The sequence below is a fragment of the Urocitellus parryii genome, chromosome 3, assembly GCF_045843805.1.
Source record: "Urocitellus parryii isolate mUroPar1 chromosome 3, mUroPar1.hap1, whole genome shotgun sequence".
In the NCBI taxonomy this organism is placed as follows: domain Eukaryota; kingdom Metazoa; phylum Chordata; class Mammalia; order Rodentia; family Sciuridae; genus Urocitellus; species Urocitellus parryii.
The window spans coordinates 115,248,294-115,267,143 of NC_135533.1; the positions used below are offsets into that span (position 1 = coordinate 115,248,294).

General features: G+C 53.3%; 1 protein-coding gene across 1 annotated transcript in view; it reads right to left on the bottom strand.

Moving 5' to 3' along the window:
- The window catches only part of Sgsm1 (small G protein signaling modulator 1), a 70,914-nt gene that overhangs the window by 39,151 nt on the left and 12,913 nt on the right, over nt 1–18,850 (bottom strand). Inside the window, exons 3-12 of the mRNA XM_026408529.2 lie at nt 13,848–13,923; nt 10,850–11,012; nt 8,432–8,584; nt 7,160–7,227; nt 6,751–6,896; nt 6,519–6,650; nt 4,128–4,252; nt 2,223–2,290; nt 1,081–1,244; nt 824–956 (exon numbers count right to left, since the gene is read on the bottom strand). Coding sequence (XP_026264314.2) covers nt 824–956; nt 1,081–1,244; nt 2,223–2,290; nt 4,128–4,252; nt 6,519–6,650; nt 6,751–6,896; nt 7,160–7,227; nt 8,432–8,584; nt 10,850–11,012; nt 13,848–13,923 — 1,228 coding nt within the window. The remainder of the gene's footprint in view (nt 1–823; nt 957–1,080; nt 1,245–2,222; nt 2,291–4,127; nt 4,253–6,518; nt 6,651–6,750; nt 6,897–7,159; nt 7,228–8,431; nt 8,585–10,849; nt 11,013–13,847; nt 13,924–18,850) is intronic.

The window sequence follows — 18,850 nt, forward strand, 5'->3', positions numbered from 1 at the left end:
CCAGGGAGGACATCTGTCTGCTTTCCGAAGAGCCTCTCATGGCTCAGCACAGGGTCGCTTATGCAAAGGGAGGCTCAGGGCCATTGTCCCTCAAATGGGATCAACATGCCTGCAGTGGTCTAAACAAACGAGCCTAACAGAAAAGAAGCTGTAACTCAGAACTACTTTAACAGACACCAGAGAGGGCCGCCTAAGTGCCAGGCCCCTTCTGAGTGCTGTGCAGATTCATTCACAGTGTTCGCATGGCCCCGCCCCATCATGGTGAGCCGCCCTGGGCAGAGCATCTCCTCATAGCAGTCACTATACGGACTGCAGGGCATCTGCTGCGATCTGGTGACAGTGCTGCTGCTCGCCTCCCCACTGCCGTTCTCACCACCGCTCACCACGGTTACCACGGGCAAGACACCCTCCCCCCCAACACGCTGCTCTCTCATCACCTCCTCATGTCACGGAAGTTTTGACTTGAAGTGAACATCGAAAGGCGGACAGGAGGGCAGCTAACATTCGAGTCATCTTTAGGTGCCGAAGGCCCTGTCCAGGTCCCTTCTCCCAGCAACCCTATGAGACAGGTGCTGCAAACAGCCCCACTTACAGCTGAGGACACGGAGGCACGCGGGGTGAAGTGACTTGCTAGGTGCAGCTTGGATTCTAGAGCCCATGCCACTGTCACTACCCCGTGTTGCTTCCTGTCTAGTGGCATCTCTGTGAGCCAGGTGGAGGCTAGCCCCAGAATCCTGACCCCTTAAGTTCTTGTTCCAAATGCCTGGGGCTGTTCCCAGGTTCAGGTGGCAGGTGGACCCCTGGGCCGGGCTGGGTGGCTTACCAAATTCAGACTGCGAGCCGGGGTAGATGATCCGGAACACATAATCTGTGGCCTCCTCATCCTCCTTGTCTGAAGACGTGGACTCTGAGGAACCCTGAGGGCTTCTCTTGCGCAGCTTGGGAAACACTTTGCCCTGGAAGGACATGTCCCAGTGAAAGGACACAGCTGTCCTCAAACCTGCACAGCCTAAGGGTCTCGGTGGGGCGTGCACCAGCCCGCGAAGTCACATAAGGACCCACACCCCTAAGGCCGCTCACCTTTCCCCTCTGGGACCAGAGAGGCGGGTCCAGCTGCCCGTGGGGAAGCAGCCCATTCTCCAGGCACGAGAGGAACTGCAGGAGGTGCCCGCCCTTGGGGAAGCGGAAGGGCGGCCTCTGGATCCCATCCTGGCTGACCAACACCACTGTCCCGCCGCTGTCCACTGCCATCATGACCAGCAGAGAAGACCCACTATGAGGCATGGTGACAAGCCCCCAACTCTGCAAATACATGTCCCCAGAGGTGCCCAGCCAGACCAAGCATCTGAGGCTCTGGGCCAGGCCTGGGCAAAAGGTCAGGGCAGGTTTCACCTCTCCTGTGTCCCACCCATCCCACCTACCATCCACCTGGATGGGGAGCTACAGGACAAGGTCGGGAACAGTGTGGTGGCCTCCCTAAAGTTACCTGCCAAAGGAAAGATGCCCTGAAACACCCACGCTCCTCCAGAATCTGCTGCAAATCCACCTGGCTCACTGTTGCACGGGGTGTCCAGATTTCACCCCTCTCAGGCCCCTAGGTGACTCTGGCTAGTGTGAGGGACATTTCCTGTGCACCAGCACAATACCTACGAGAACTGTCTTGTCCAACACTCACAATATCCCCATGAGGCCGATCTACTACTTTACAAATGAAACCCAGCCTCCAAGAGGGTAAGTTACTTTGCCTCAAGGTCACAGATCTGGACCCAGGTCCATCTTAGGAGTTGAGCCGCAGTGTCTCACACCTCGGTGAGACACAGGCCACTCACTTCCTAAAGCAGGACGGCCATCTGCCTCTTTTGACTGTAGGTTCTTCTGACTTTAAAGAACCACTGAGGAGCACTGACTTTGGAGTCACAAAGATCTGGTTTGAGTCCAGGCTCTTGAGCTTACAGGGTGTGTGGCTTTGTGTCAGGTGGCTTTTTCACCTCTAAAATGGGAGTAAACCTCTCACTGGGTTGTTGTGACAATGAAATAATAGGCATTGCCATTTTATAGAGGGAAAACCCAGGCTCAGAGAGGTACAGCCACTTGCTTGAAGTTGCACAGGTAACAGGATGTCCACCACATTGTCTCATGAGGCTAATGAACAATCAGAGCTAGAGGCAGCAGGGCATCCAAGAGGAACATCAGCCGGTCCCGTGATCTCCTGTGGTCCCTACCTTGCTGGTGACAGTGCAGATAGACAATCTCCTCCAAGCGTATGGTCATGGCGTAGTCCCAGTAGACACTGGAAGGGAGAGAGGTGAGGCTTGTAGGAAGGCCACCTACCTTATGGTGGGCAGGGGCTTTGGAAGCCAGAGGACCACTCCTGAGGTCCTCCCTTGTCCCCAACTTTGGTGTCCCAGCCTGCCCAGCCTTTCTCCTCTTCTTTTGGTTCCAGAGCCTCAGTTTCTGAGGGAAGCGTCCTCCCCGGCCCATGTGGCCCAGGTAGGATGAATCCACGACTCTCTACCCCAGGACTCCAGCAATGATCACCTGACCCAGGCCTGGCCAATCAGCACGCTCCATTGTCCAGTGACAGTGACTGGTGCAGGATGGCCCCAAAACCCAAGAAGAACCCTTGAAACCCAGTGATCAAAATTATATCTGAGGGGCTGGGGTCGTGGCTCAGCGGTAGAGCACTCGCCTAGCACGTGCCAGGCCCTGGGTTCGATCTTCAGCACCACATAAAAGTAAATAAAATAAAGGTATTGTGTCCAACTACAACTAAAAAATTAAAAAAAATATATCTGAATTGCTGCTTCCAGCTGAGCTATTAGGAACAACGCTATGGTGGACATTTGTGTATAAGCTTTTGTGTAGGTAAGTTATCATGCTCCTGGGTAGATCCCTAGGCATGGAGGTGCTGGGGCCTCTGAACCAAAGAACCTGCCAAAGGGTACAGAGGTTCTCCCACTTCACTGCTCCACATAGCAGGGCAGGGACAGGGGCAAGCCCAGTCTGACTCCAGAGCCTGAGTAGCCGCCTCCTGGGGATATTTCTTCTCTAACACTAAGAAGCCCAGCTGGGGAGTTATGACCATGGTTGTGCAAGAGGAGGTGATGGCTGGAAAAAGAGAGCAAGAAGTGAACAGCTAAGAAAATGCTATGAATCACCCCAAGATCTAATATGGACCCCACTGAGCTTCATATTAAGTAGAACTCAATAATAGTGTTTTGGCCATGTTTCTTGAAATGAGCCCTTATTTTTTTTAACACTACATTTTAAAATGCATATGAAATCACAGGTCATCTGCAAGCTTCTCAAACATGTCCAGGTAGGGGATGGTTAACGGCCAAGAGGGCTGGGGCATGGGAACCTGTGCCATGACTATTTTTAAGTTAAAAATTCTTGACTGTAAAAATGTTTTTTAAGAAAATGCAAAAGAAAAAACATGGCAGAGTGCTTGTCTAGCATGGGTGAGGCACTGGGTTTGATCCTCGGTGCCACATAAAAAAAAAATTAAAAAAAAAATCAAGCTTAAATTCTTAAAGAAAGAGAGAATTTGACATGGATTCAGAACAGCCCAATCGCTGCTTCTCCCCATCAGCAGCTGGAATGACAGGTGGGCCACCTCAGACCCATGGCTGTCCTCTGTTCTCCCTGAAGCTGTCCCTGGTTTGGCGAGAACACAGGTATTGCAGGAGGGAGCCCCAGTCTGGTGGTTCTTCCCAGTATGACTCCAAAGCCATTGCGGAGTTGCATATATCATGGGTACCAAAGAAGAGACAGCTCCAGGGACCAGAAACCCAGTAACAACGCCAGTCCCCTGTTAGGACGTGACGGGAAGGGTGGGCCGAGGCTGGCCACTATCCTGTGTTTGCAGGCTCCGTGGTCTTTGTAGACTTCCCTCTCTGAGTGGTGTTCAAGCCAATGGCTACCCCCACCCCCAACACTCTTCCCTTGGTTTCTTCATCTTCCTGAGTCTCTGAGTTGCCCCTAAGGCTACAGTTGCAGGGAGGCTGGGCCTGGTCACCATAACAACCAGGCGGAGGGGCAGACAGGGCAGGGTGCACATCTCCGCTCCCAGGTGGGGCCCAGGAGAGGGGATGGACTCGGGGTGCAGCGAGGACCCAGCAACCTACCTCTTCTCATAGTCCAGGTCCCCCATGGACCCGTTCATCAGTTGGTTGGGTGTCCACTTCAAGGTCATAATGTCAGCTGTCTGGTGCAGGGACAGGTACCCAGGTACAGCCTCCATGTCATCCCTCTGCAGAGAGACAAGGGCTTAGGACTGGTCATGGTGTTGGAGTACATATGGCTAAAGGCCCTGACCCGTTAGACTCTGGGGTGCAGAGCAGGTTATCTGAGAAGCTGAAGTCCTCCTGAGCCTCTTTGGGTGGCCGCGCTCAGCAAAGCTGTCTGCAGCCAACCTGTAGGTGGGGCAGTACTACCAAGTACAGCTGTGAAAGCCGCCCACCATCACACTCTCCCTCTCAGGCCTAGGGGTCTTTAGAACTAGGAAGGGGGCTCTGTCCCTTTTCAAAATGGCATTTATCTGGGCCAATCTTAAGGGAGGCAGAGGTGGCAGCTGAGTTTTGTGGCCCATTCCCCAGCAACGTGCTCCTTCAGTGTCCCCAGCATGCTCTGGCCCAGTGGTCAGATCCTCCACCTTCCTAACTCCCCATAGGACTTCTCACCTGCTTTATTTTATGCCAAGTAGGAGGGATGTGCAACATCCCTCAGACATGAAGGAGGCAGTCCCTGCACCCAATCCACCTCAACGACAGGCAGAGACCCAGCACCATTTACTGAGCACCAAGTGCAGTTTACTGAGCCTAGGGAGTACGGCTCAGTCCTCACACACAGGCTCCGCTGAGCCCCGTGCCCCATGGAGGAGCACCACCACAGCCTTCCATCAATCCCAAGATGCACATTCTGTTCCTTTCACATTTTAACCTCCCTAAATGGGGACATGTATTACCCTTGATGAGAACTCACAACCATGACGCAGAGGTGACTGCCTGAACTCACGCAAACTCAGTCAGAGCTGTTCAGCCTGTCCTCGCTTCAATTGAGTTTTGTGCATGGCTATTATTTTGCATGAGCAGGACAGGTGTTATTTTAAATCCCTTCAGAGAGATTAGCTTGTGATTCAGCTTTGAATTGAAAAAAGTTACTGTGACATAGAAAGGCTGGAACAGAGCCGCAGACTACTAACGTGATATTGGCAAAGCAGGCACATTATTCATCCCTGCAGGGAAGCCTGTGAATCCAGATGCCCTTGTAAAACAGCAAGTGAGTGCTTCACAGGACGTCAGACCCATCTCAGAGATGAGGATGCATATTCCTGAAGAAATGCTGCACTTTCTGGGCTTGTGGGTCAGGGGGCACCACATTTTTTGTGTAAAGAAACATTTGGCTTTGTGAGCCATACAGGCTCGGCTACAACCTAACTCTGCCACCATAGCCTGAAAGCTGAGCTAGATAACACACAAACTAATGGTTATGGCTGGGTCTCAATAAAACTCCATTTATAAAAACAGGTGGAAGACCACATTTGGCCCATGGGTAATAGTAGAACAGAGAAGCATGTGGAAAAACTAGGGCATTAATGATTCTTAGCCAAAGTGATATAGAAGATTAAACTCTGGACTGCGGAGGCTTTAGGAATATCTTAGCTAATGTATTTTAATTACATTTTCTCTTGTGTGTATGAAAGAGCAATGTATGATTAAAAGACAAGCAAAAAAATCTATATCTGGTTACGTCTCAAAGACCTGATTCAAATGGGTAAGGTGAAATTGTGTAGTGAAAAAGTCCCATGTGTAATTTAAATAGCATTTTAGAAAAAAAGGCACATCTTAAAATCATGGCTTCTTAGACTTGAGCAAACAAGGTTTGTGCCCACAGAGAGCAGATACTGTGGCTAAGACGAGGAGTTGCCCAGGGTCACCCAGTGATTGACTGAAACTGCACCCACACATCTCGGGTGGCTGATGACTCACAGAGCTTCCTCCCAGCAGAGCCCAGACACTATGCTGACCCTGTGACCCAATGGCCCTGGAGAGGGTACAGCCAAAGGAGACAATGCACTAGGGCAGGGGCTGAATATGCCCCACTGTCCCTGCACCCCTGGAGCCTGGCCAGCCTCTGGGGCATAGAAGGTGACTGATGAGTGGCACCCGTTGGCATGAATTCAAATCATGATTCTGTCCCCTAATTCACCTGTACAGGCCTCAGTATTAGGACAGGTGAATGGGTGGGTGCAAAGGTGGTTAAATAGATGGGTGGGTGGGTAAAAATATAAACAGACGGATGGACAAATGGTGGGTGGAGCCTGGACAGAAGGAGGCCCAGAGAGAATGGAAGAGAGCTGACTGGCTGGACAGCAGGCTAGAGATCCGGTGAGGATGGGTGGACAGATGGATGGATGGATGAATAAACAGACGAACAACCCAGAGCCAGAGGGAAAGCCTCCTCCATAACCTAGAGCAGACACTCAGAGCAAGATCTGGCCCATGGTGGACACTCACCGGCTGAACCAGAACGTTGTTCTTGCCGTAGAGCAGGGTGGCTCTGGAGTTCTGGTGCAGGGACTCCACATAGTCACGGGCAGACAGGGACGGCCGGTCGTCCATGCTTCCACTCGAATGCCTCTTCTGGATCTGGTATTGTGACAGGAGATAGACAGGTGGCCCTGGAGTGACCTCTACCCTGTCCCCTGGCCCAAGGCCCTCCCACAGCCCCGCCGCCCACAGCACTCACACAGAGGGCTGGCCGCTTGCTGGGCGAGTCCTGCCGCAGGTGTGAGCTATGGATGCGGTGCCTCTGCACCAGCTCGTCGGCGGAGGGGTCGGTCCAGAAGTGGTCCGCGGTCTTCATCTTGGTGTACTCCAGGGCACAGGGCCCCACTGCAGAGCACAGGGGGCTGGGAACTGCAGCCCCAGAGAGCCCACCCTCCCAAATCCCGCAGGAGGGGCCACTCGTTCCACCACCCCTCCCCTTCAGCCAGGCGGGAAGCCCCAGAGTCCTGCAAAGAAGAGGCCAGAGGAGGCCCTGGGAGCAGGAGGCAGTGAGCAGTTTGGATGGAGGAGGCTGGAGAGGAGCCAGGGGCCATCAGGAGGCACCCCTGAGGCCCAGGACCACATGGAAGTCAGAGCACCAGACCCCTTACCCAACAAGGATGCAAGGATGGGACCGTCCACAGGGTCCACCAGGAGAGCTTCCTTCTCATAGTATTTACTAGAAGAGGAAAGGACACGTGGGTTTGGATGGAGGCTAGCAGAGAACACATGGCTGACAAGCAGGTTCATTGCCCCACTACCCTATTATTGCCAGAGCTTTGGTTGCCCATGTGTCAAATGGGGACTATCACGGTATATATCACAGGGCTGCTGGAGGACTTTTGAGAGAAATGAGATGAACAGTATCAGCGTGGAGTTTGGTGTCCACCTGAACACACGGGGCCCTTGAGCAACAGGAGTAATGAGCAGCAGGCTGGATGATTCCACCAGGACTTCTGCTAAGACAGGAGGTCCTGAGAGGCTCAGCTATGTCTGCCCTTCTCTCTCTGAGACAATAAAATGCCTCTTACCTGCACTGTGCTCCCAATGCTGTGCTAACAGGCCTTCCTGCCCCGACACCTCATGCTGGGAACGCCAGCCTGAGATGCTCAGAAAAGCCCCCTGAAACTCGGCTCTGCAAGGTACTATGGGATGTCATCCAGACAAGGATCAGGCTGAATGCTTCTGCATTTGTTTGTTTGTGTGACTTACGATGGTGTCATGGTTTCTAAATCCTTGAAAACTCATGCGACCCCCAGACCAACAGAATTCAAAGTTTGGAAGGAGCCTCCCAGGGATGCTGGGTTCAGAGAGGGTAAATGACTTGCTGGAGGTGAAACATGTCAGGTCACTGCATCTGTAGGGCTGTGCAGGCTTGGGCTACATCCAGTTGGCTTGGCCCTTGCTGTCACCCAGCAGTGAGTGGAGGACATGGGTGTGGGGTCAGACAGACTGCATGGGAGCCCTGCTTAGCCACTTGCCACCTTGCTGTGGCTCCCTAGGCAAGTGAATGCCCTCTCTAAGCTTCAGAGTCCTCTGCAGTAAGATGGGAAGAGGAACAGAACACACCTGCACAGGTTATTCTCTCCTGCCCCCCCCCCCCGCCCCTTAAGGCCACAAGTGGAGTCTTCTACAGGAGAAGGAAGAAACCCAGGATCCCTTCACCCTGCCCTAAGTCAGAAGCCTATGATCTTAAACACCCAAATCCTCTCATTTTTTAAAGCTGCCCTGGCTCAGGGTGGAACATCCAGGAGGCCTGTTTAAAATCACTTTCAAACCCACTTGCATTGTCGATGGGACAAAGACAGACTCGAGGGTGCAACTCCCAGGACAGGCAGCAGGTGGAGGCAGAGCACACCTGGGCATCTGGCCTTCCCCCTCACCTGCTGTTTTCCACGAGGTAATGCACAATCTTGTCCAGGACCTTCTCAAACAAGGCGGTGCGGATCCACAGGTGCTTGATGGCGAGTGGGGACAGGTTGGGCAGCTTAGGCAGCTTCCGAACATTTTCCTGGAGGCCCTGGATCTGGTTTCGCCTTCAAGACCAACAAGAAAGAATGGAAACAAAAAATGAAATCCACAGGACCAATATGCAACGGGAAAATGCTCATTCTTGCTAGAAAATGAAGGAAGGACAGCTAAACAGGAGCCCATGTTGCTCCAATCATCTGGGTCAAGTGTTGAAAAAGTAATAATCCCCAGTGAGTGTGCAGATGTGGTTCAACAGAGGGTTTCAGATGCTCTTGACACACCTCCCTCTCTCCCTGGCTCCTTTCCTCTCTCCTGGAATGACATGCTGACCAAGAGCCTTGGACTACAGATCCTTCAGTGGCTCCCCAGTGTCCCTGCAAAGGAAGGTCTTCCCCATGACTGGCAGGGTGCTCCATGACCTGCTCCCACCTCTCCAGCAGCCCCTTATTCTACCTGCTCACTCCATGACACAGAGCACGAGAAGACTCCTGAGGCTGCCAGGCTCTATAGAACTTTCCACATGCTGATGCCGCTTCCTGTTTTCCCTCCTGTTCCCATTCCTGGGCTGATCCCTTCTCACCCTTTGGGTCTCAGCAAGGCCATCTCCTACAGGAAGCCCTTTGGAACCAGACAAAGCTGATCTCTGCCCCCTAAGCTGTTCCATTTTCTGTGTTCCCCTCCGTTCTGTGATCTTAAGAATATGGACTAAGCATGTGGCAAGCACAGGCCCCCCTGTGTCTGAACCTCCAGGGCCCAGCACAGTGCCTGGTGTACAGGGGGAGGCTCAGTAATCGTGTTCATGAATGAGTGCACAAGCGAATGGATGGCTGTCCCTTATGGCCTGGCAAGGGCAGGTCCGATCCCTCCCTAGGAAGTCAGACCCACACGGTAGAAGGCCCTGTTATCTGTAATCAGCCAGGAATTCAGCAGGTGAGCTGGAAGGAACCTAAAGGTGGCTAAGAAGTCATTCCAAACGGAGCTGGCAAAGCCCAGTCATGAGCTCTGCCTACCATTCAGTTATGGAGCAGCCCTGGACAGGCAGGGCCTGAAGGGCAAGAGCAAAAAGGGGGCCGTTTCTCCCTCAGAGGAGTACAGCCTACACAGAGATGGCAACCTTAGGGCACGCTGGAGTTTGGATCTGAAACGTCCCCCAGAGGTCCATGTGTCAAAGTCTTCCCGCTCAGCCTGGGGCTACAGGGAGGAGGTGGAACCTTTAGTGGGAGGGCCTGGCAGAAGGTTTTAGGTTATTAGGGAGTGCCCTCAAGCAGCCCTGTGAGATGTGGATCTCTTCCTTCCTCCTTTAAATTTTTTTTTTTTTTTTTTGCATCCTGGCCATAAAGTGAACAGCTATCGCACCATAGGCCCAGTAACGGGGCTCACTGATCATCAAAAACACCCTCTCAAACTGTGAGCCAAAGTCAACCTTTCCTCTTTTTAAGTTAATTATGAGAGGTATTTTATCACAGTAACAGAGAACTGACAAACAAAGAGTATGTTTATCTCTCCCCTTCCCTTCCCTTGCATGTGACAGACATGGCCAATCAATCCACACACATTTTCCCAGGATGCCCAACCACGGCTTCAGAGTCCTTCATTGCAGTCTCTGGGAGCCCCAGGCACAACTGGAGCAAAACCTATTTGCCACCCCTAACCAGGCCCCAAGTTGGGGGTTTGGCTGTGCATTCAGGACTTGAGGGGGTGATTATGGCAACAGGGACCATGTGACACAGTCAGTCCATAAACCTCCCCAGCTCATTAACCAGTCACCACGACAGGGGAGTGACACTCCTCCCCCTTCAATGGATGCCTCAAAAAGGGTTTTACCCAGTGGCTTCAGCAGCTGCCCCTTGCAGATGAGAGCATGTTGATTCTATGAAACTTTGCATTGAGAACAGGGTGTGGCCCAGTACCACCTGTTTCCTGGGCATGTTCCAGGTGCTAGACACTGCCCCAGATGCTGGGGACACAATAGGGTGGCATGCATGTAGCTGCCGTTTCTCATGCAGAGATGACGATCAAGTTCACAATTAAACAAGAAATAGCTAATTCCCAATGGCAGGAACAAATGGGAAGGAAGTAACCAGGTGATGTGAAGGAGAAGATGGGGTGAGGGCTGCCAGTGACTGAGCTGGGGAATTCTGAATGATGATAAGAAACAGCCATGGAAGACCAAGTCGGGGAGCCTGCTGGAGGTACAGTATGTGCCAAGGCCCTGAGGTGGAAAGGGGCTGGCGGGTCTGAGGAGCAGAAAGAGTAGCAGGGGCTGTGGATTCCTGAAGGGCCTGGGGGTCACTGTCCAGGGGACTGACCAGCCTGGTCCCCACACTTACGTGCTCTCGATCAGCTGCTCCAGGTCCTGGACTTTGCGGCTCAGCTCCTCGGCCGGCGGAAAGCTCTTGCCCACCTTCATGAAGAGAGCCGCGATCTTGTTGCTGCGCAGGAAGCCAGCTGCCCGCCGCCGCAGCCCGTGCAGGATGCAGGCCTCCACCGCGGCTGCGGGGACATGGCAGTCAGCAGCACTGACTCTCCTGCCCATGTTCCCAGCAAGGCTCAGAGCTTCAGTCAGACACGGGCTCCTTGGACAGCCAGTCCCCAGCATCACCTGCCTCCGGCTGCCCTGCATCCCAGCCGACTTCCCCCTCTAATGAAGCAAGAGAGCTTAGTGGGTGACCTACAGTCATGGCTCAAGGCTGGACCACCTCTACTCAAGTCCTCTGCTGGTCACTAGCCAGCTGTGTGTCTGGGCAATGACCCCCTCGGTGTCTCGGCTTCCTTACCTGGAAAGGGCAGAAGTGTGAGCATTGGCCTCAGAGCTGCTGTTACGAGAGGAGAGAATGCATGGGAGTACTTAGCAGAGCCAGGCACATAGTGGGTGCTTTATGAATGTTAGCTATAGTGCTGTCAGAGAGGGAAAGATGGACCACGGGACTGCTGAGCTCTACCTGGCCACGGAATATCAATATTGATATCATCATCATCGACACTGTGTCTGTAGCGCAGCTAACACGTATGGGTCTCCTTTATTCTCTGCCAGGCCAGGGAAGAAAGAAAAACTATCCTCACTCCTCAGATGTGGACACTGAGGATCAGAGAGGTGAACTGAATGGCTCAAGGCCACCCAGAAAATGAGTGATAAAAGTCAGGATTCAAACCCAATCTGAGTTCAAGGTGTGCTGTACCTGAAACTCTTTTGAGGAATTCATAGCAATCTTCTCATTTCCATTTTCCCTGGAAGTCCTTCCTAGCTCTCCTCAGGACACCTGGATTATATATAGCCTGGTCTCTACCATTAACTCACTGTGTGGCCTCAGGCAAACCATTTTCCTTCTCTGGGCTGAAGGGAGTCATTCTGAGAAACTGGTCCTGTGCAGGCCATTCTGATGGCCTCTGGTACTTCTGGGAGCCCTCCATCTTCTCACCTTCTCCTCATGCCAGTATACAACAGGTACATCGTTAATGCTTACTGAAAAAGTGAGTATGTAACAGCAGCTACTCCTTATTGGGCACCTGCTGGGTGTCAGATGACTGTTAAGGTTTACCTCACTTAACTCTTGAGACAAAACCCATGAAGAGCCCTAGTGAGCCACGCAAGGTGGATGGCTTGGCCAAGGTCAAGAGCAAAGGAAGAGGCTTTGGGTCAGTCGGCAAGTACTTGTTTGAATGAATGTCCAAATCACACCGCCCACTCTGCTTATGCATTTAAAATATTTTGAGTGAAACCGTTTTTATGATCTTAATTTTAACTTGTACATATAAAACTTTCCACTTTGTTTATACTGATAAGTTGATCACCTTCAGGCTCTGTACACAGTGTCGGATCCTTTCTGACAGAACCTTCTAAGGAGAATGGATAAAACAAACCTTGATGGGCCCTTCAAGCCTCCGTTGCTGCCATCTGATTTCTCTCATACAGAAACTGGTCAGAGTTAGGGAACTATGACTAAGCTTCTTATCACGTTCTCCTTCTCTAAGGCCTTAACTGATAGATATGTTAGCAAGTCTTGACACGGACATGTATGCTTTTTATTTGCAAATAAAAAAGTCCAGGAGAAAATAAAAAGCTACGTAAATATAACAAAATATTAATGTTTCAAATAAACCTAGATATATAATATTCTCATATACATATATACTTATTCATATGTACTCATATACACATATGAAAATACATATATTTATATATACACCCATAAGTACCTGAGTGTGTATATATGTGTGCATATTTAAATAAACATATTCCACTTAAAAAATAAGACTTTGTGGGTGGTGGTGGCCCACACCTGCCATCCCAGGGACTCGGGAGGCTGAGGCAGGAGGATGGCAAGTTCAAAACCAGCCTCAGCAAATATGAGGTGCTAAGCAACTCAGTGAGACTCTGTCTCTAAATAAAACACAGATCAGTCTGGGATGTGACTCAGTGGTCAAGGGCCCCGGAGTTCAATCCCTGATTCCTCCCCAAAGTCACCCAGCAAGAGGCAGACACAGGTCTGTCTAGGTGAAAAGCAGGTGAACTGAGGCTCTGGTCCCCCAGGTGATGCGCATGCTCAGCATATTGTGAGCCCCTGCGTGGTGTCCCAACCATGCACATGGAGCTGGTGGGCTGGCGGGTGCCCTTGCTCAGGCTCCTCCTGGGGCCGAAGTCATAGGGAGGGGGACTGCAGCAAGCCTTCACAGGAGACACTGCTGTCACTGAAGACAAAGTTCCCAGGAAGGACGAGAATCACCCTCAGGGCGCACACTGACCGAGAGCTGAGTGCTGACTTCAGACTCACGCTAAGCCCTGTCTCTAGCCACCGTCAAAGCACAGCAGCACCTGGCAGTGCCATTATCCTGGAACCTGGCGGGCAGAGCGGGTTTAGCAGAGAAGTCTGAGTCACGCTCCGAGCACCAGGCCTGTGCCTTTGCTGAGCCAGCTGGCCATGGTCCCTCGGGAGGTGTCAGCGGCTCTTCACTCCCTGTCTTTAGAAAGTCCCCAGCCACCCTATTCTTGTACCTCACCAGCTCATGGCAGAGCAGGGAACCAGCACAGAGGTCACTGCTCAGGGGCCAGGACACCACGGCTAGGCGTGTGGGTGGTGCCCACGTGAAGAGCTTCAGCCACCTCTCCAGGGGGGTGCGGAAGTCACTGTCAACTGCCTCTCTCACTACTCTGCATTTCCAGGTTCTCCAACTGAGTCCCTTCAGGATCCAAAATTAACTTGGGAGTCACAATGCAAACCATGACGCGCGATTCTGGCTGGAAGACGCCTTTCCTGAGGTGCTAAGCAACTCAGTGAGACTCTTACATGAGTGGCCTCACTGCCCACACTCCCTCGGCCACCGACTCACCGCAGAAGGAGATGATGTGGCTGCTGTCTTCGTGGACAAACTTGCGCGTGACGGCCTCTTCCATGATCTGCTTCACCTGCAAGGTAGATGGAAGAGACCTGTGCCACCAGGGCAGCTCCCCAGAGGGCTGTGCTGCTCCCCGGAGCCTTTCCAGGTCAGACGTCACACCAAATGTCCTCTCCTTCCCTGACCACAGCAGTCCATATCCTGGCCCTTACCACGGGCCCTTCACAGTACTCACTGCCCTTCCTGTTCTCTCTATAGGCTTACTGTCTGCACCCCCCCACTCCAGAATATAAGGTCTAGGAGAGCAGACACCTCCTCTCCTGTTTTCACTGCAGTATAACCAGAACATAGTAGGTGCTCAGTAAAGATCTCAATGAGTGGGTGTTTGGATGAGTCAGGTGGGCAAATGAACTAGGAGGGGTGGCGTAGACGCTCAGCCCTGGCATCCAGTAGACCTGGGTTCAAATCTCTGCTTGGGCACCTCCCACATGGGTTTGTGAACTCACTGTGGGAAACGGAGGCTCCGCAGGGGAAGCAATTGCCCAGGGAGATGAAGCTGGCCAGAGAGGGGACAGAAGTCCACCTCGGGCCCCATGCCCCAGGCTGTGGGCTTTCTCACTACACCTGCTCGCTCAATAAATATTACCTGAGGTCCCCGATGTGCCAAGCACAGGGGGCAATGGGAAAGGGCAGATAGGCCTCTGCTCATGTAGTTCGCCCTGTGGTGGCTTCACTGGATTCTAGATCCCAAGCTGCTCTAGTCACTATGGGACTTGAGCAAAGCCCTGTCCTCTCTGGGCCCACATACCCACCTTGAGATGGAGGGTGTCAAAAGAAGACCATAAAGGTCTGCTCAGCTCTGAATCACTGGGCTGTGGGGTCAGGGAGGAGGGGGAAAGTTCAGCACTGCCCAGGTCCCTTCCCCATGGCCTCTGCACACAGTCTACAGCACATCTGGACACCTGCTGAGGGCAGTGCAGGCCTCACTGCCCACTCTCCCTTACATCTGGATGTCTCCTGGGACGAGGGCAGAGCTCAGAGCACTCCTGGCTGTGTGCTACGGAGGAACAAGGCCCACTCAGAGCTGGCCGCTGGACCACCCCTCCCTCCTGTCAGCACCAGCCCCGGGAACAGCTCCCGACCTCCAGCTCAGAGAGCTCAGGCTGGGTTTTGCCTGTAGTGTTTCTAAGTGTGAAAACCTACCAAGATCCTGGGGAGCGGGCCTTGTTTTACAGATGGGAAAACCGAGGCTCAGGGAGGTGAAGTGGCCCAGCCAGTGTCACAGAGCCAGGAAAAGGCAGAGCTGGAATTCGGACTTAAAAAGATTTTTCCATTTCCAGTTGCCATATCCTGGTCCTTGTAGTGACTAGCTGTGTTCCCTCAGGCAAATCACATCACCTCTCTGAACAAGGTAGGGAACATCAGGTCCTAAGTGCAGAGCCCGGCACATAATGAGCCTGTGACAAATGTCACCTCTGCCTGGAGCCTCACCTGCTTCCTGTTACCGTTTTTCTGGCCCTGGCTGGAGTGTCATCCTTCAGGACGTTAAATTCCCTTGCTGACATTCCCACAACAGCTGCATTCCCAACACTGATCAGACTTGCAGTGCTGTGGTCCGCACCTAGCTCCCCTGCCAGGTTCTGAACCCTGTGAGGACAAGCACTCTGCGACTCCCTGCTTTAGCACTAAGGTAACCTGCACCCCGAGTTCTGGCGCACAGTAGGTACTCAATAAATGGTGAATGTGTGCCTCTGCCAGGCCGGCCCACTCTGCACCCTGGCCCAGCCTCAGGCCTAGGCGGCAGTCTCTGGGACCCCTGCTAACATGGCTCCCGCCCAAAGGCGCACACTCCAGCCCTTTCCATGGCTGACCCTTCTTAGGCAGGTTGTCGCTCTCCTGCCAATGTCCTCCTGTTCTCCAGAAGCCGCCATCTGCCTGTCACTCTCTGGAGTGGCTCTGACGCAGGCCCTGCCGCCCACCTGTGTCCTCCCTTATGGTGGCTGCAGAGAGCACCAGGCCCCATCTGCTCCACGTCCCCAGAAAGAAGCAATGAGCTCCCTCGGAACAGCCAAATCCTCAGCTCTCACTCGGAGTTCAGGGAGGAAGGGAGGGGCCAGGCAGGGAAAGTCTTCCTTGTCACCATCCAGTCAGTGGCCTTGGGCTGCCCCTTACCATTCAGGCTTCAAAGACCTGCCCGACTTCCACTTTCTAGGATGCCACCTCCTGCCCTTCCTTTCCTATCACTCCTCTCCCAACCCTGGGAATCTGATCCTGCAATGTCACCTCTCCCACTCTGATGGGCTGAGTTGAGTCTTTCTCCTGAACCCCAAATTCATATATTGAAATGTTCTTAACTCCTGGTTGCTCAGAATTGGCTGCCCAGAAGATGAGGCCTTCACCGAGGTGACTGAGGTAAAATGAGGTCATTAGGGTGGACTTAATCTGAAATGACTGGTGTCCTCACAAGAAGAGGGCACCAGGACACAGACACCCACCCTGGGAAGACCATGTGTGGACACAGGGAGGAGGTGGCCTTCTCCATGCTAAAGAGTGGGGCCAGAGCAGACCCAGGTCACAGACCGCAGTAGGAACCGACCAGACAGCTCGATCTGGGATTTCTGCCTCCAGAACCAACACAGAATACATCTGTTTGTTAAATGGCGTGTTCTGTGGCACGTCTGCCCTCAGCGTCATTGTTATTATCACATCCTCATCCCCACAGTTGAGCCACCCACACTCGGCTGCAGCTTTGAAGGTCAGGGGTGCCCCCAGGTGCACAGAGCCTCCTCCCAGTCTCACTCCTTCCCAGCGTGGCCACATCCAACCACTGATGGGGGCCAGCACCTTCTCCCCTCTCAGGACAGCTGGACAGGCAGTCCCAGCTCCCTCAGAGGGACATCAGGGCTTCCACTGAGATGGCCTCATGGTCTACTGTCCCTGCCCACTCCCATTTGCTGACTTTCCTTTCCTGCTATCCATCCCAAGAGTGTGCCTCATAAACCCCCTGCACACGAGCCCCCCTCAACCAGGACTGCCATGCTGCTGCGTGGACGGTCAGAACAGCGGTGAACACAGGCCAGGTACAAATGCTTCGAATGGAGGTGCAACTGCCCCTGAATTCACTTGGGCAGGAGGTGGAGGCTGGGCCCTCTCACCAGCCCTCGGGTACAGAGGGCAGGGCTTTGGGGAGCTACAGGGACGGAATCAGAGGGTCCTGCCCCTGAGGGGCTCCTAGTCCATGGAGTCCTGGGGCTGATGAGGTGCCTAGCAGATGCCCCACTCCTGGTCCTGCTGCGCCCGCCTCCCCTGGACCAGGTTAGAAATGCAAATTCCTGGGTCCCACCCAAGAACTACTGAGCCGGAAAATGTGGGGCATTTCTCAAGCCTTCCAGGTGATTCTGAGAGATGCCCAAATTGGATTAGAGAACTGGAGGGTAAGAGGAAGAGGAAGGAGACGGAATGTGGAGGAGGAAGAGGAAAGGAAGAGGAAAGGAAAGGAACAAGGAGCTGTCTCCAGCTTCCCTGGGGAAGGAAGAAATTCAGCCAGGACTCTTGCAGGACCCCCTCCCTACACTGTCACTTCCAGCCCTAAGGGTTGTGATGATCCCTGGCTCCCCGATGTTACCAGCCACAGGGTGCTACGTCCTGCTTTGCAGATTCCCAGCCTACTTCCCACCGGAGTCCACAGTCCCCCTGTTAACGCTGCCTGCCGTCATGGCTGAGTTTGGGGGACCATCTGATTCCTACTGCATCCTGACTCTATGCACAAACCCTCTCAAGTCTGAGCGTGCAGAGTGGAGAAGGCCATCTGCTTCCAGCTGTGGATCTTGGAACTCAAGAGAGGTTAAGCCCTCCCCTGGGTCACATGGGGAGGAGCCCAGGGCTGTCTGGCCCCAAGCCTCTCACCTGGGCACAGATCCAGGGCAGGGTGACAAATGGAGGTGGGGAGCCAGCACCACGGGTGTGTGCAGGTGAGGACCTCCCGCCTCGAAAGCCTAGCTATCAGGATCTCAGCGGAAGTTAATAACCACAGGTAGCCCGAGGCCAGGAGAGGAAATTAAAAAGGCTGGTGACTAGGGCTGGGGACAGATGCCCAGCACAGAAGGTGGCTGTGAGACTCTCTCCATGCATCAGAAAGAGGCTGCTGTCCACCCCAAGGGGAGGAAACCACCTGGGACGGACCAGAGTGTGGGCAGGTAGGGGCTACAGCCCTGGGGGAGGAAGAACCAGAATCTAGCTCATCTCTTTCTCCCCAACAGGGGTGGGCTGGGGCAGTGACGGCAGCAAGGTCCCCTGGTTCAGCGCGGCCCCCTGGCTCAGCGCAGCCCCCTGCTCAGCACGACCAGCATGCTTTTCTAGGCTCTGTCCCAGGAATCCAGGAACCGGCCTCCCTCAGGAAGTGCAGAGGAGAGGGTGGTGCCACTCTGGAGCCACCCAGACCTGCCCCAGCGCCCCAGCGCAGCCACTCCGATCCTGCATTGAGTGTAGCCAGTCATGCCCTGCTGGCATCTCAGGGGCTCCTCTGTGAAGATCGGCAGGGACATTACATGAGATGTACTGTGTGAAACAGCAGGAAGGGCTTGCACACAGTGGGGACTTTATGATGGCAGTGCTCAGCACTCATTATTTCGGAGCACTCACTCTGTGCCAGGGACTGTGTGTAAGCACAGTTCTAATGAGGTTATTTCCAAATGATTCCACTTTACAGGTGGGGAAACTGAGGCACAGATCTTAAAAGATAACCCACACACGGTTATACAGAGGCGGCAGGAGGCAGACCAAGGGCCTCATCCTAATAGATATCTTGTCCACAGCAGAAAGCAAAGGCCATTTAGAACAAATGCTTTTGTTACTTCTCCAGCTTAGAGTGAGAGGAGGCTTACTGAGCATCTACTATGTGCCAAGGGCTTTATTCAGTCCTCACAAGAGTACTAATGATTATCCTCTTTTTAAAGGTACATACATCTGGGGCAGCTCAGCGATACAGCACATGTGAG